The 15,546-nt window shown below is 37.2% G+C and overlaps 1 protein-coding gene across 1 annotated transcript; it reads left to right on the forward strand.

Moving 5' to 3' along the window:
- Positions 1-2,849: 2,849 nt before the first annotated feature.
- Positions 2,850-4,467, forward strand: LOC136220764 (uncharacterized). The gene is made up of 2 exons (XM_066008549.1): positions 2,850-3,154; positions 4,145-4,467. The coding sequence occupies exons 1-2, from the start codon at positions 2,872-2,874 to the stop codon at positions 4,255-4,257; spliced, it is 396 nt and encodes a 131-aa protein (XP_065864621.1). The 5' UTR covers positions 2,850-2,871; the 3' UTR covers positions 4,258-4,467.
- The last annotated feature ends 11,079 nt before the right edge of the window (positions 4,468-15,546 follow it).

The raw sequence follows: 15,546 nt of genomic DNA on the forward strand, positions 1-15,546 counted from the left end.
TTTCCGTTTCCATTACTGTTTCCTAGCAAAATTTTCTTAAAAATAACGTTTCCGGTATCTGTTTCAGTTTGCATTTCCGTTTCTGTGCAATATAGCTGCTAATAGGGTCTTCATTAAGTGGAAATATAACTTTGTTTTGTGGTTGTTCGACCATCTGTTTTTGGGATTCTACAATTTTTAGATCGTCACAAGCGTATTGGGATAAGTTGTGGGAATTTAAAAAGGATATGTCTTCTCGGCTGAATTGTCCTATAGGTTCAGGTTCTCAATTTTGTGCTCGTTGTTGATGAAGTCACTTCTTCTCCACCCAACGAGGGGTGAGAGGTGCCTTTCAAGTTCTTGGGTCAAGGGATAGACTCATGCTGGCCTGTGCCTACTGGTAGTTTTCTTTTTATATGTTGAGGATTTTTTGCAGGTTAGAGAATCTGTCGAGATCTGAAGGTCGTGGAATAAGATTCAAGATTGCACCAAATGTTGGGTCTAACTTAAGTCCTCCATGCTTGACTTAATTTAGAAAGATTGACCTGCGTAAGGGTGGGCCTTAGAGTAAACTCTGAAGAGGAAAGGGTCAATTACATGAATATCATATCATATTTAAGTACAAAATTACAATTAAGTCATATCACCAAACTTAATTCTTAATACGTCATTATTTTCTATATATTATGATTTTACACCTTAATTTAAAAATTCTAGACTTCAATTCATGAATCATAAACCCTAGAAAATATATTCTAAACTCCTAATTTATAAATGGGTCAAATACAGGAATATCATAATTAAGTACAAAATTATAATTAAGTCATATCATCAAATTTAATTCTTAATATGTCATTATTTTCTATATATTATGATTTTACACTATAGTTTAAAAATTCTAGACTCTAATTCATAAATAATAAACCCTAGAAAATATATTCTAGACTTCTAATTTATAAATTCTAATCCTTAAAATATATTAAAAGTACTGATTTTACTAGTTTGACATAATCCAAAATTATGACTTGACATAGTTGTAAATAGTTGTTAAAAAATGAATTTCTGTGTAATTTTCCCATTGGGAAAATTACACAGAAATTCATCTTTGAGAACCTATTTACAACTATGTCAAGCTATAACTTTGGATTATATCAAACTAGTAAAATCAGTACTTTTAATATATTTTAAGGATTGGAATTATAAAGGGTCAAATACATAAATATCATAATTAAGTATAAAATTACAACTAAGTCATATCACCAAACTTAATTCTTAATATGTCATTATTCTCTATATATTATGATTTTATATCATAATTTAAGAAATATAGACTCCAATTCATAAATCATAAACCCTATAAAATATATTCTAAACTTCTAATTTATAAATTATAATCCTTAAAATATGTTAAAAGTACTGATTTTACTAGTTTGACGTAATCTAAAATTATGACCTGATATAGTTGTAAATAGTTTTTAGAATATGAATTTCTGTGTAATTTTCCCAAGAGGAAAGTTTACATCTTAATGAAAGAGAAAGTGAGTTGTCTTTTTTTTATAGGCCGAAAGGATGCCATTGGGTTTGGTGATTCGATGACTGGGTGGTTTAGGCCTTTGGGCCTGATTTTTTGGTGGGCTTTTCAGAATGAAATGGGTAGTAGGATGGGAGAGTTGAGTCTGAAACTTATATTAATTTTGTTTCGGTTTCAAATGAATATTTTTACTAAACATAAAATATCAGAAAATATTGATTCAAACCCAACTTAAAAAATATAAAATAATTGAATCAAATTTACTTCACTGTGTGAGGGATCCAATCGATGGTTTCAGCATACTGGTGATTTTAAGACATTTTGTAAATTTTTTTAGTAAGAATGTTATATCTTTTCAAAAATTTCTGTATCTGTCACTGACACCCAATTAATTAATTGATGTCTTTTATATATATTTATTTTTAACATCAATCATTTCCTATAAAGATAGTATGCATCTATCGTTTTATTGGTTAGATATATTAAGGTTTAATACATCATTTGCCCTTTGAATTTGTCCAAAAAGTTTGATTGGTCCGCTGAACTTTTAAAGTGTTGCGCTAACCCCATCAACTTGCATAAAATGTTCAGTTAGTTTTCTGAACTTGCGCAAAATATAATCAATTGGTTGTAAAAAAAGTAAGTTATGAGGAAGATGTATTGTACGCATCTTAAAAAAGTAAAATGACCATAATCGGGTATACGGTTCTAATATTAGAGAAAGACAAGTTTTATAGTTGAACAAGTAATAACTTCATTTTTAATGTATTTTTTAATTATATAATAACATTATAAGATACGTGGAATACATCTTTCACATTTAACTTACTTTTTAGCAGTCGAGTGATTAATTGATTACATTTTACGCAAGTTCAATGGGCTAACTAAACATTTTATGCAAATTGAGGGAGGTATCGAGACATTTTGAAAGTTCAAGAAGACAATCAATCTTTTTGGACAACTTCATATAGGCAAATGATGTATTAAGCCATATATTAATGTAGTAGTACCATAAAACTGCAAATATATAGACTAGAATTTTGCAGTTTACCTTTGTTTTTTACAAATCATAACATGTGAATCCTTATGACTAACACCTAAAACATGGATAAAAAGTAGTTTCAGCTTTTAGAAATGAACCCTTTTATTAAAGTTTCAATTCCTTTTCATTTCTTTGACTTGCACCGCTTTATTTCCCCAAATTAGAGATATTCTTTGTTTCTTCTACCTTTGGAAAGCATATTAATTATTCTTTAACTAAATTATAAGTCAGGAACACCAAATAAAATAAAAACCATCTTCAATGCATCATCTATTTCCATTTTCACACCCAAGAAAATAAAATCATTGAATTTCCAAAAATGATAAGCATATTATTTTCTGTAGTATTTGCTGAAATGGCCACAATTACAACCTTAGTATTTAACAACCCACTAAGAAAGGTTGTAATAATAGGGCTTGACCAATTGAAGAGAGGAAGGGCTCCATTGGTGGCTAAAACTGTGGCAGTAACATTATTTATAGTGTTTGGTGCTCTTTTATATAGTGTAATGCAAATTCAGAAAAGAGTTATGGAATCTGGGATTGTTAATTCTACTGATGAGGTTCTTGTTGCAGAAAGACTCCTTGAAGCTTCTCTAATGGGTACTTATTTTTTTATTTTTTTTTTATAATAAATGATGTTCAATGTTATCAGGCTCGGACCGGACCGGCCGGTTCGACCAGTCAGACCGGAAACCAGCCAGACATCCGGTCCTCACCCCTCCGGTTTGTTGAACTCTAACAAACCAGAAAGATCCGGATTTAAACTGGGACCCAGCAGTTCAGCCAGGAACCGGTGCAACTCCGGGTACACAGCAGTCTCCAAAGTTAAACGGAGGCCACTAAACTAGACTATGTGCCTCATTAATCTAACTCAGCCCAAGTAAGCGTACATAAAGGTTGGCTGAAGCTCCATATTTATAGCATCCTTTCGTGTTTCTAATCTTATAAACAAACGATGTGGGAATTCATTGTAAACATAAAAACTCTCCTCTCCTCCGTCATTTCTTCCTTTCCATTCCAATCTTCATTATTTCTTTTTTTTACTTCTTTTTGGTATTATTTTTTTTTTTTTTGTTGGCTACTTAAATCTATTAGTTATTTTTTCAACCTTCCTTATTTCATTCTTTTACGTTTTTTAGTATTATATTTTTTTTCTTTTGGCTACTTAAATTTTTTAGTTATTTTTTTTATTATTAAAGCTTTTATACAAGTAATAATGTAGTTCATTAAATTAATTTTTTCAGTAAATATATAAGATACCGAGAGATCTCAATTTAACGATTCTAAATTTTATTTATCCATTATATATTTAAACTTCAAGTTGACAAAAAAAATAACAAACGGAAAGTTATTTATAATTTATTTTGGATATATATATATATATATATAATTTATAAAATTAATTATATATATTTAATATATATAAATATTATTTATTTATTACGTCATCCGGTTCGACCAATCCGAACCATCCGATCCGACCAAGTGACCCGTGACCCATTTATAAATCCGGTTTGATGTCGGGTCCGGTTCTGATAACATTGATGATGTTTATTAAAAGAAATTAATTAAATTAGTTTTAATTTGCAGGGTTTTCTCTATTTCTGGCAACGATGACAGATAGACTGCACTACTATATTAAAGAGATTCATCAATTAAGGAAAATGCTGAAAAGATCAAAACAAGACCATGAAAAAGAATAAAGAAGAGTCAGTCAAAGAGACAGAAGTTGTCTCCAAAAGGAAGGAATTGATTTATGGAATTCTGAGCAGCTACAAATTTAAGAAACTTTTCTCTTTTTTTCTTCTGTCTTATAATTGATTAATTTGCAGGGATTAGATATGTTTGTGTTCTGTTAGAATATATATATTTGTACTTTTAAATTGGAGATGTATGGTATGTCAAAACTAATTTGGACATCTGATTCTGCTGATCTAATCATATGGTTTGGCTTTATTAAATACAAAAGTTCTTCCATATTCACTTCAATTCTGCATAATAAAGGTGGGGTTTTGAATCTAATTGAATCATTCTCTTCAATCCTTTATCCCCCAGTTATAAGAAAAAACATTGAATGTAAATTATCGAGTTCATGTCAGTTTTTGGGTTATTGCCAAATTAGTTAATCCCTAAACCCAACCTAATACGTCCGGAGACCACACGCCCTCTCTAGATCGATTGTGTTTTTCTCACGTCCTTTTTCAGCCGCACACGAGCCTCATGGGCTACGCCCTCAACCAGACCTATCTCCATAGAATGCAGATGGTTAAAGAGCTGAAAAAAGAAAGAAGTTAGACAAAAAATGAAAAAAAAGCTAAAGGAGGAAAAATTCTAAAGCCTACGTACCGCCAAGGTCTTTCTCTTGACATATTTCAGATGGCTAGTAGGCGGATACTTCCCCATGTTCATCTGGACAGTTGGAATCTTACGACGAGTTTCGTCCACATCATTGAGTACAACGTCAGATTCCAAGGTCAAAGACTGACTATAGGCAGCTTGCCAGTATTCACCAAGATTTGGCTTCTCCGACTACAAAAATGGACAAAATGTCAAACATAGAAAATGAAGTTAAAAAAGGAAGTGATAATAAAAACACTTACCAGCTTGTAAGAAGAAGGTGCCAACATAGACACCTTTGAAGGCTTAGGAACCAAATCACCCGCCGGTGAAGAACCGCCCGTACCACTGGAGGGGGGTGGATGATAGGGGCGCTTTCTTCCCAATGAATAAAGCCCCAGGGCTGGACTTTTTGGCAGAAGGAGCAACCTCTACGCTAGCCGCTAGACACTTCACCTCTCTCTTATTAGAGGTTGCATTCTGTTGAAACACCTTTCTATATGATTTTAATTTGACAAAATTATTTAATATAATCCCATGATTAAATAATTAAATTTAAGTGTTTTGATTTAATTGTACTAATATGTTTGTTCAATGTTGACTAAGTTAAGTAATAAGAACAGGAATTGAACAATTATAAAAGAAAGCCAAAAGTCAGCAGACGCAAGTCATACAGGAGAAGCTGAGTAAGAATGCAACTCAGCTACAAGAAAAGAAATGTCTTCTTTAGAAAAGCTTGAAGGCGAAACCACTACGACAAGCTGAGTGGTCCTCAGGTCAGCGTCAATGATCCGTCAACTTGGAAAACAAGGTCTGAGCAAAATTCAGAAGACTCATAAATCTATCGGAAGGACCTTTTCGAGAAGCATGGACCATTTGATAAATTACTAAAAGACAAACCTGGCACAAGAAGACAAACCTGGCTCCTGACGAAAACAGAAGTCAGGATTGGCCTGCAGCATTGACTGCTGACCAAGTGATGACGAATGAAGACCGTTTTCCCACAACGACTATGTCGGGATTCAAATCATTGGCGCCTTAAGATCACTATAAAAGGCCAATTCATCACTTGGATCTAATACGCATACAATCACATAAGACAGACAAGCAAAAATCTTCTTCAAGTCAATTCACTTGTAAAATCCAAAATAGAAGCTGTCTGAAAAAGAAAAAAGCAAGCTCTCATACCAACTCCTATTTTTGTGTGAAAGTCTAGAGTGAATTTAGTCATCTAAAGTGTTCTTCACTTAGTGAGAGCAAATCTTGTATCATCTGTAAAAGGTTAGAGAAGCTGAGTACTCGGTTATAGTACTCAGTGGTAGATAGGATTGAGTAGAGGAATAGAGGACGGCACTCTTGCATACTCAGTTGCTATTGTAAAAGGTTTATGCTCTGCCTTTAAAGAGTTCAGTAGAGGATTGAAAAAGCTCAGAAGGATTCCGGGGACTGGACGTAGACGGAGAGGCCGAACCAGGATAAGTCTGCTGAGTAACTTCTAACCCTTTCTCTTGATATATATATATATATATATATATATATGTATGCGCCGCTTACTTAACATTACTCAGTAAAATAATTTGTACACACTAAAGCTGAGTAATCTGAGTACTGAGTTGGAAACTGACTTAAGTGTTACTTCCCAACTCACGATTGAAACAGCTCTAGTCAGTGTCTGTCTAAAGCTGTCTCACATCATACTCAGCCTTGCTGACCTGAAATTGAGTTAAGTCATACAATCTTAAATTAAGTCAGCATTAATTAAGAAAAAGTTGAATTAGTTTCTAACCCCCCCTTTGGAGCTAATACTATCACGTTACACGGGACCAACAAGTGGTATCAGAGCCTAATAGCTCACTAATCAAGATAAAACTATCTTGAGCTGATCCCTGTAATGGTTGAGAACAACACTCGTTTTCTTTCTGGAAACCAAACAACTCAGATACTCCCTGAGGGATTATCCATATCTAGGCCTCCTCTGTTCTTCAGGGCCAACTATACATTTTGGAAAAACATGATGAAAAATTTCATTCAGGCAACAAATATGAGTGCATGGCTAGCTATAGTCCAAGGCCCTTTTATTCCCTATGAAATCATCGATGGTGTAAAAACTGTCAAAAGCGAGGCTAAGTGGTCAAAAGATGACCTTAAGAAATTACAAAATAATGCTTCGGTTATCAATATGCTTCACTGTGCGTTATATGCTGCAGAATACAATAAGATTTCAGGTTGTGAGTCAGCACAAGAAATCTGGAAGAAGCTGGAGGTTACCTATGAAAGAACCAGTAAGGTCAATGAGTCAAAAGTGAATCAACATATGCGACTGAGATGAATGACAATGAATGCATCTCTGAAATGAATGCAAGATTCACTAATATAATCAACGAGCTCAAAAGACTCAGTAAGAACTTCACTGAGGAAGAACAGGTGAAGAAAATTCCGAGGAGTCTCCCCAAAAGTTGGCAAGCAAAGAAAACATTTGTTGAAGAAGCTCAGGACCTAACCACCTACAAATATGATGAGCTCATTGGATCTCTGCTGACCCATGAGATCTCCATGAAGAACTTTGAGGCCAAAGAAAAGACTGAGGATAAGAAGCAAAAATCTCTTGTCATGAAAGCTGACTCAATCGAAGCTGACTCATCAGATGATGAGGAAATGGCCATGTTCACTAGAAAAATGAAGAAGCTGTTTCGGAAAAATGACAAATACAGCAAAAGGCCATTCAAAAGAAGTGACAAATATAAAGCTGAGTCAAGTGACAGCAGACACAAGAAAGACAGCTCAAAGCCCGTTACTTGCTTTGAATGCCATCAAGCTGGCCACATCAAGTCAAGCCGTCCTACCCTGAAGAAAGACAATAAGGCAATTAGAAAAGCAATGGTGGCAACTTGGAGCGACAGTGATGAGTCAACCTCATCAGAAGCTGATGCCACTGAGTCAGCAAATATCTGTTTCATGGCTGATGAATCTGCTGACCTCTGCCATTCTGAGCAAGCTGACCACTCAGGTCCGTCTGACCATGAGGAACACTCTACAGAGGTAATGTCTCTACCTTTACTCAGAAATGAAATGATAAATGCCCTGAGTGATCTCTATACACTCATCAAAAAGTGTAACAAGAAAATACGAGCACTCAACAGGCGATGTGATGAGATTGAGGAGGTCAAGTTGAGTGATCTCCGACATCTTCTCCAGGACAACACCAGGCAAGATGAAAATTTAAAAATCATGCATAGGTTTGTCTCTGAAGTCCAATCAGATTCTAAGAAACTGAGAAAGGACATCACATCCATACAGAACCAGCTGAGTTCATCAGCAAAGAAAAGGTTCTATCCAAAAGCTGAGTACTCAAGTACTAATCAACGAAAACGGAATACTCAGCAGTCTAGTCAATATGACTATTGTGGAATGAAAGGACACACCACAAAGGTGTGTTGGTATGCTCAGCACCAACGTGCTGACAAAAAATGGAGATACCCGCAAAGGGAAGTATATTGTGACTTTTGTGGGAAAAATAGCCACACTATAAATGTATGCCGTCACAAAATTAAATATGATGCATCACCTGTTGACTCTAACAAACGAGGACCCTGTTGTAGCCTGAACTAAACAATAAATTTGTATAATGTGAGATTAATGTTGAACTTCGGAAGTAAGGCGGTCCTTCCAATCAGGATGATGACGGTCGACGTTCCTCGAGGATTGAACCTCCTTGATGAAGGTTGAACGTCCCTGGATGAAGGTTGAACATCCCTGGACGAAGGTTGAACGTCCCTGGACGAAGGTTGAATGTCTCTGGATGAAGGTTGAACGTTTCTGGATGAAGGTTGAACGTCTCTAGATGAAGGTTGATCTTCCTTGAGGATTAACCTGTTACAGTGTGGGAAGTGGTCTTCCCACAAACGCTCCGATGCTTAAGTCAGATACCGTAAAATATAGTATTCTTTTCTCTCTCCAAAAGCCAACCCCCTCCTCTTCAGCTTTCAACCCATTTATAGGAATCAAGGAGGAAGTTACCTGTGAGCTATCGGTAAAAGATCGTGCTGAACGTGGGTACAATTATCTAGGACGGTAATGGAGTACGTGGGTAGTGGTTATATCAATTGCTCCCCACTGTTATTTTCGGATTATTTTCCAAAATAAGAGTGAGAAAAATAAATATCCATAACCGCTCCAGAAATGATTTTAAAAGTGGCAGCACGAATTTCCCAGTTAGGATTACCAATCTTGTGAGATAAATTAGAATTATAACGAACATCAGAATCCTCTCCATCTGCGATTCTACATGATAATCTAGAGTATTAGTAGGAAGTAAAATCCCCTTCTGTTTTGGATTAGGATATATAGTAATAAATATAAGAATCCTATTCTGTTTCGGGTTAGGATAAATAATAATAATAATAATAAATATAGGAATCCTATTCCGTTTAGGATTCCATAAGACATCCCTAGTATTTAAGGATGTTAGCATATGATTTCTTTTTTTACCTCAAGTGCACCGATTTTCTCTCCTCTGTGCTTAGTCTTGGACTCCTTTGGCTTTGGGAAAACACTCTGTTTTCAGGTTAGCTTCTTCCTCGATTCCGAAGTTTTATATCTGTTGAATGAAAAATTATGTTATATCGGTTAAAGGAATAGGAGAAAAACGTTTAACCAATCTGTAACTTAGATAATTGACTGTGCGTTTTTTTCTTTTTTGCGATGAGACTCCGTTTCTGCGATTTTTCTGTTTTGAATAAGTCCGAACCTATAACGTTTTTTTTTCGACTTTTGTTTTTTCAAACAGTCGAATCCGCAAACATCCCTTTTTTTTATCGAACAACCTCAAACCCCTGACGTTTTCGTGTTTTTGAATGAAAAACGAGCCTCTACCGCTTTTTCGTTTTAAATGAAAACGATCGTCAATGCTTCCAAACGAGACTCGAGCTTCTACCGCTTTTTCATTTTGAAAAACGATCCTTAATCGCCTTTTGCAATTTTAAACAGAACTCGAGCCTTCACCATTTTTTCGTTTTGGGATAAAAACGATCCTCAACCGCTTTTTCGTTTCAATTAAAAAACGATCCTCAACCGCTTTTTCGTAAAAAACGATTCTCAATTTTTTCAAACGACACGCGACTCTAACGTTTTCTCATTTTTTACAAAATTAATTCTCCACGTCTTTTGCGATTTAAAACAGAAACCGACCCTCTAATGGTTTTTCGTTTTTAACGAAATTGACCCTTCGCGATTTTAAACAGAAAACTAACATCTAATGGTTTTTAACCAAATTGACCCTTCACGATTTTAAACAGAAACCGAACCTCTAATGGTTTTTCGTTTCTAGCGAAATTGATCTTCCACGTTTCGACGAAGCTCAAACCTTTAACGTGTTTGTGTTTCTAATTGCTTTTGAGCTTTTTCTTCTACAGGTGGTTTATTTTGTCTGAAGATCTTCATCATGGTTCGTACTAAGAAAACATCAAGATATGTATTTGAAGCCTTGGGGCCACGTTCCTTGGATGTATTAGCCTTGTGTGTTCCTACTTGTCTATCTCAAGATGATGTTCGTATTTTCAAGACAACGTTCTCGTTTCCGTCTGATTGGGAGGTCTGCCTCCCTTTAAACTCGAAGACTTCTTTTGCTTTCGTGCCTTCAGAATTGTTTTCCATTCATGAGGCTCTGTTGGGAATGGGAGTCCGATTTCCTTTACCTTCTTTCTTCATGGAATTTTTGAAAAGCAACAAATTATCTCCGTCTCAGCTTCATCCTCAAGGATAGAGATTGCTTCTGGCGTTTTATGCACTTTACAACGAAAAAGGAGTTGTTCCAGCTGTCAACCTTTTTCATCTTTTCTACCTTCTTAGATCTCTCAAGGATAAATCTGGGCGATTTTCTCTTCAGAGGATCGATATGTGTGAGGAGGGATTATTCATCGGTGATCTTCCTCCCATTGAAAAGTAGGAAGATAGATGGATTGTTGTTTTTCCTCCTGAAAGGACATGGAATATTCCTCTTCCCTAGGGCTGGAGTTGGATTAGGCGAGGCGTCTCACGTCCATCGCATTCCAAGCTTTTAGATAGATATTCATTAGAGATTCTTATTCTTCAGTATGCGAAGAATCCTCTTAGTCACTTTTTAAAGGCTTTTCGTCGTATCACGATTGGTTGGGAGATCGTTCCCTCCTTGACATCTACGAATGAAGGCAAGAGTTTTTGTTCTTCATCGAAAAAGACAACCACGGTCCCTGGTCTTACAGATACGAAATCCGCATCTGATTTTGTTGATAGCCCATCCTTGTTTGAGCAACAATTTGATGTTCCTTTGACGTCTGAATTGTTGAAAGATTCTCCACAGTTCATACCTGAGCTTTGTGAATGATTTAAACAGATTATGTTTAAAGATATGGTTCCTTTGTTAACTCTAAACGCTTTTTTGCTCCTCTCTAGGTATGACTTCCACGGCTGGAAAATTTGCACTTATTGCCCTGAAGACAGGTAACCAAAAGCGAAGTAGAGGAGATGCTCAGGATTCAGTAAATTCAAGAGATGAAACTTCTAAAAAGGTTAAAGCTGCTGATGTGCCTGCCGATATAGATCCTTGTAAGGAAGCTGAAGCAGACTCATCAAAGATGGGAGATCCCAAACCTGCTTTTGAGAGTGGAGTTGAGAAAGATATTCCCAGTTTTCGTGCAAGCACCTTCCACGCTGACAAGAGTAGCCCAGATCTTTCACATCCCAAGACTCCTCGCATTTCGAGGAGGACACTTCGATCAGAGTCCCTAAATGATCTTCGTCCTTCTTTCCCCTTGTTGGACAGACCTAAATCATTCTGGAAGCTATAGCGAGATGATCCTACCATGTCTCGTTCTTTAAATGGCGATGATTTCAGAGTGTATCCTGGGTTGCTTGATACAGATTCTGTTTTTCTTCCTAGGGTAGCTTCGAGGTTAATGTATTCTTCCATTCTACCTCGAGACGAAGAAACTTACTTTAAAGATATCCAACAAAGCATGGATTTAGCCGAGCGTCAGATCGTTGAGGTAATAGGCGTATACCTTTTTTCCTTTCTTAATCAGAAATTTGAAAGCAAAAACATGTTTCTTCATACATTTCCTTATTATTGCAGGGAGCTCAGCGTGCTTCTCTTGCTTTTGGGTTCGCGAGAATATGGAAGAAAAAACTCGACGACTGTCTTGCTCGTAATGAGAAAATGGATCAGACCATTAGGGATCTTCAAGAGCGGAACCACAAGCTAGAGAATTATCTTACTCATCAAGAAAAAATGGAACAGACCATTAGAGATCTTCGAGACCATAACAAAAAGCTACAGTCTGAGTGTGACCGCTTTAAGGAGGATGCTTCCAAATATTCAGCCATGGTTGATGATAATAAGAAGTTGGGAGAGAAAACTTGCAAGCTTCTTAACGACGTCACTTTACGCCAAAACGAGCTGACTGCTGAGCGTGAGACGATTCACAGGCTAACCGGAGAACTTAAATCGATCCCCACTTCCAACGTTCAATCATATAGAGAATCTTTTGATTGCTACCAAAAGAAATGTGTTATAGGGTTCTCATTTAGCAAGACATGCTTTTATCTGGCTCGCTAGATTCTTGAGGAGGAACATGGGCGTGTGTATCCCGAGTTAGTGTTCTCAAAAACTGCGACAGTTTCTGACTCTCGTCCATGGCAAAGTTTCGACCCTGACAAAGAGGATGTCTCTGCTTCTTTTAATAAGGGCTTCTATGATGATTTGGAGAACCTCAGTGGGCCTTGGACCTTTCATGGGATGAATGGGATTGCAGGAGATGAAAAAATAGATGTCTTGCAGAACTTGGATGAGGAGGATCTTAATGATGATGATGATGATGATGTTTCTGCTACCCCCATTCCTTAGAGATAGATTTCCCTTTTATATGTATTCAAGCTTTCCTGCTCCCCAATCACTTGAAATTCAATCTGAATTGAATGTGATTTTGATGAACTTTATTGACATTGCTTTAATAGAAATAACTGCGTGCACTTTGGTGAAAGCATTTAGTTTTTTTTTCTACACCATGCGTCTTAACAGCCTTGATAACTGCGTGCACTGTGGTGAAAGCGTTTATGTTTTTTCTACACCAGGCATCCTAACAACCTTGATAACTGCGTGCACTATGGTAAAAGCGTTTTTGCTTTTTTCTACACCAGGCGTCTTAACAGCCTTGATAACTGCGTGCACCATGGTGAAAGCGTTTTTGCTTTTTTCTACACCAGGCATCTTAAAAGTCTTGATAACTGCGTGCACCATGGTGAAAGCGTTTTTGCTTTTTTCTACACCAGGAATCTTAACAGCCTTGATAACTGCGTGCACCGTGGTGAAAGCGTTTTTGCTTTTTTTTACACCAGGTGTCTTAACAGCCTTGATAACTGCGTGCACTGTGGTGAAAGCGTTTTTGCTTTTTTCTACACCAGGCGTCTTAACAGCCTTGATAACTGCGTGCACCGTGGTGAAAGTGTTTTTTCTTTTTTCTACACCAGGCGTCTTAACAGCGTTGATAACTGCGTGCACCATAGTGAAAGCGCTTTTGCTTTTTTCTACACCATGTGTCTTAATAGCCTTGATAACTGCGTGCACCTTGGTGAAAGCGTTTTTGCTTTTTTCTACACCAGGCGTCTTAACAGCCTTGATAACTGCGTGCACTGTGGTGAAAGCGCTTTTGCTTTTTTCTACACCATATGTCTTAACAGCCTTGATCCGCGTGCATTCATGGTCTCTTACACCCATATGTCTTAACAGTTTTGATAACTACATGCACCAAGGTGAAAGCGTTTCACTTTTTTCTACACCGGGTGTCTTAACAGCCTTGATAACTGCGTGCACCGTGGTGAAAGCATTTATGCTTTTTTCTACACCAGGCATCTTAACAGCCTTGATCCGCGTGCATTCATGGTCTGTTACACCCATATGTCTTAACGGTTTTGATAACTGCGTGCACCAAGGTGAAAGCGTTTCGCTTTTTTCTACACCGGGTGTCTTAATAGCCTTTATCTGCGTGCATTCATGGTCCATTACACCCAAATGTCTTAACGGTTTTGATAACTGCGTGCACCAAGGTGAAAGCGTTTCGCTTTTCCTCCATATTATATATATATAAAAAAAATTCAGGAGTATGTATCATAAATAAGGTAAGATGAGAGGTCAATCGGTGAATTCCTGAAGGAAGGCAGGCCTTCCAATCCGAATAAGGACGAAGGTCGAGTTCCTTGAGGATTGAACCTCCTTGAGGACGGTTGACGTTCCTCTAGGATTGAACATCCTTGATGAAGGTCGAGTTCTTTGAGGGTCAAACCTCTTTGAGCATCGAACCTCCTTGATGATCGAACCTTCTTGATGATCGAACCTTCTTGAGGATTGAACTCCTGAAGGAAGGTGGACCTTCCAACCAGAATGATGACGAAGGTCGAGTTCTTTGAGGATTGAACCTCCTTGAGGATCCAACCTCCTTGATGAAGGTCGAAGGTCCCTTGATGAAGACGAAGGTTCCTCGATGACGGTTGACCTTCCTTTATTCATAATGAGCGTTGTACAATGCAATTGCTTTGAGCTTCAAGTAATTTGCATTCCATGTCTTGTGGATCTTACGCGTTGAACTTCTTTAATGGACGTAGGAGCCTTCATTTCTGAAATGGCTTGGATTTTCTCTAGACTTGCCTCAATTTTCCTTCCAGTTCTCAAGTAACCAAATAAATTTTCTTTCTTGCTTTTGATGATCCTGTCGTCTACGCAAGTTCCTATGGTATTACCCAACAAAGATTTTAAGACTTTGTTAACCATCATCGGATACGTGGCTCTTGCATTTTTAAGCCCACAAGGCATAACTTTGTAGTAGTAGGTTCCTCTTTCAGTGATAAGTACAGTTTTCTCTTCATTGGGAGGGTTCATCTTTACTTGATGATACCCCATGTATGCGTCGATAAAGCTCAACAGCTTATAGCTAGATGTTTCATCCACCATCTTGTAAGTTTGGGGCAACAGATATGAATCTTTCGGACAAGCTTTGTTCAGATCAGTGAAATCTATGCATACTCTCTACTTTCCGTTGGGTTCCTTCACCATCACAATGTTTGCAAACCAATATGGGTAATAAACTTCTCGAATAAAGTTTGCCTTAAGCAACTTGTCAACTTCTTCTTTTAAAGCCTTTTGCCTTTCTTGAGCTATTCTTCTTTTCTTTTGCTTGATTGGCTTGACGCTTGGATCAACATTCAAGTGGTGGGAAGCTACCCTCAAGCTTATACCAGGCATAACCGTAGGAACCCAAGCACACACGTCCGTGTTCCTCTTAAGGCATGCGATTACTTCACCCTTCACTTCTTCTGCCATTTTACTTCCAATATATGTTATTTTTGCTGGATCATTTTCTGTTAGCGGTATCGCTTCAACTTCTTCAACTGGCTTTGGTTTTGGCTTATTGTCAGATTCTTCAGAAATCACCATCGTCTCTGCACTTGCACCATGCTTTTCCTTTAATGGAAGAAACGTAGCGGTTGTGAGCTTTCTTTTGCTCTCTTCTCACTTGCCTTATACTGTTTGGTGTAGGAAACTTCATTAATAAGTCTTCTGGCGATATCATGGCTCCCCTACCAATAATTAATGGTCTTCCTAGTATCACATTGTAGGCTAGAGATAC

This window comes from Euphorbia lathyris, chromosome 2 (genome assembly GCF_963576675.1).
Source record: "Euphorbia lathyris chromosome 2, ddEupLath1.1, whole genome shotgun sequence".
Taxonomy (NCBI): domain Eukaryota; kingdom Viridiplantae; phylum Streptophyta; class Magnoliopsida; order Malpighiales; family Euphorbiaceae; genus Euphorbia; species Euphorbia lathyris.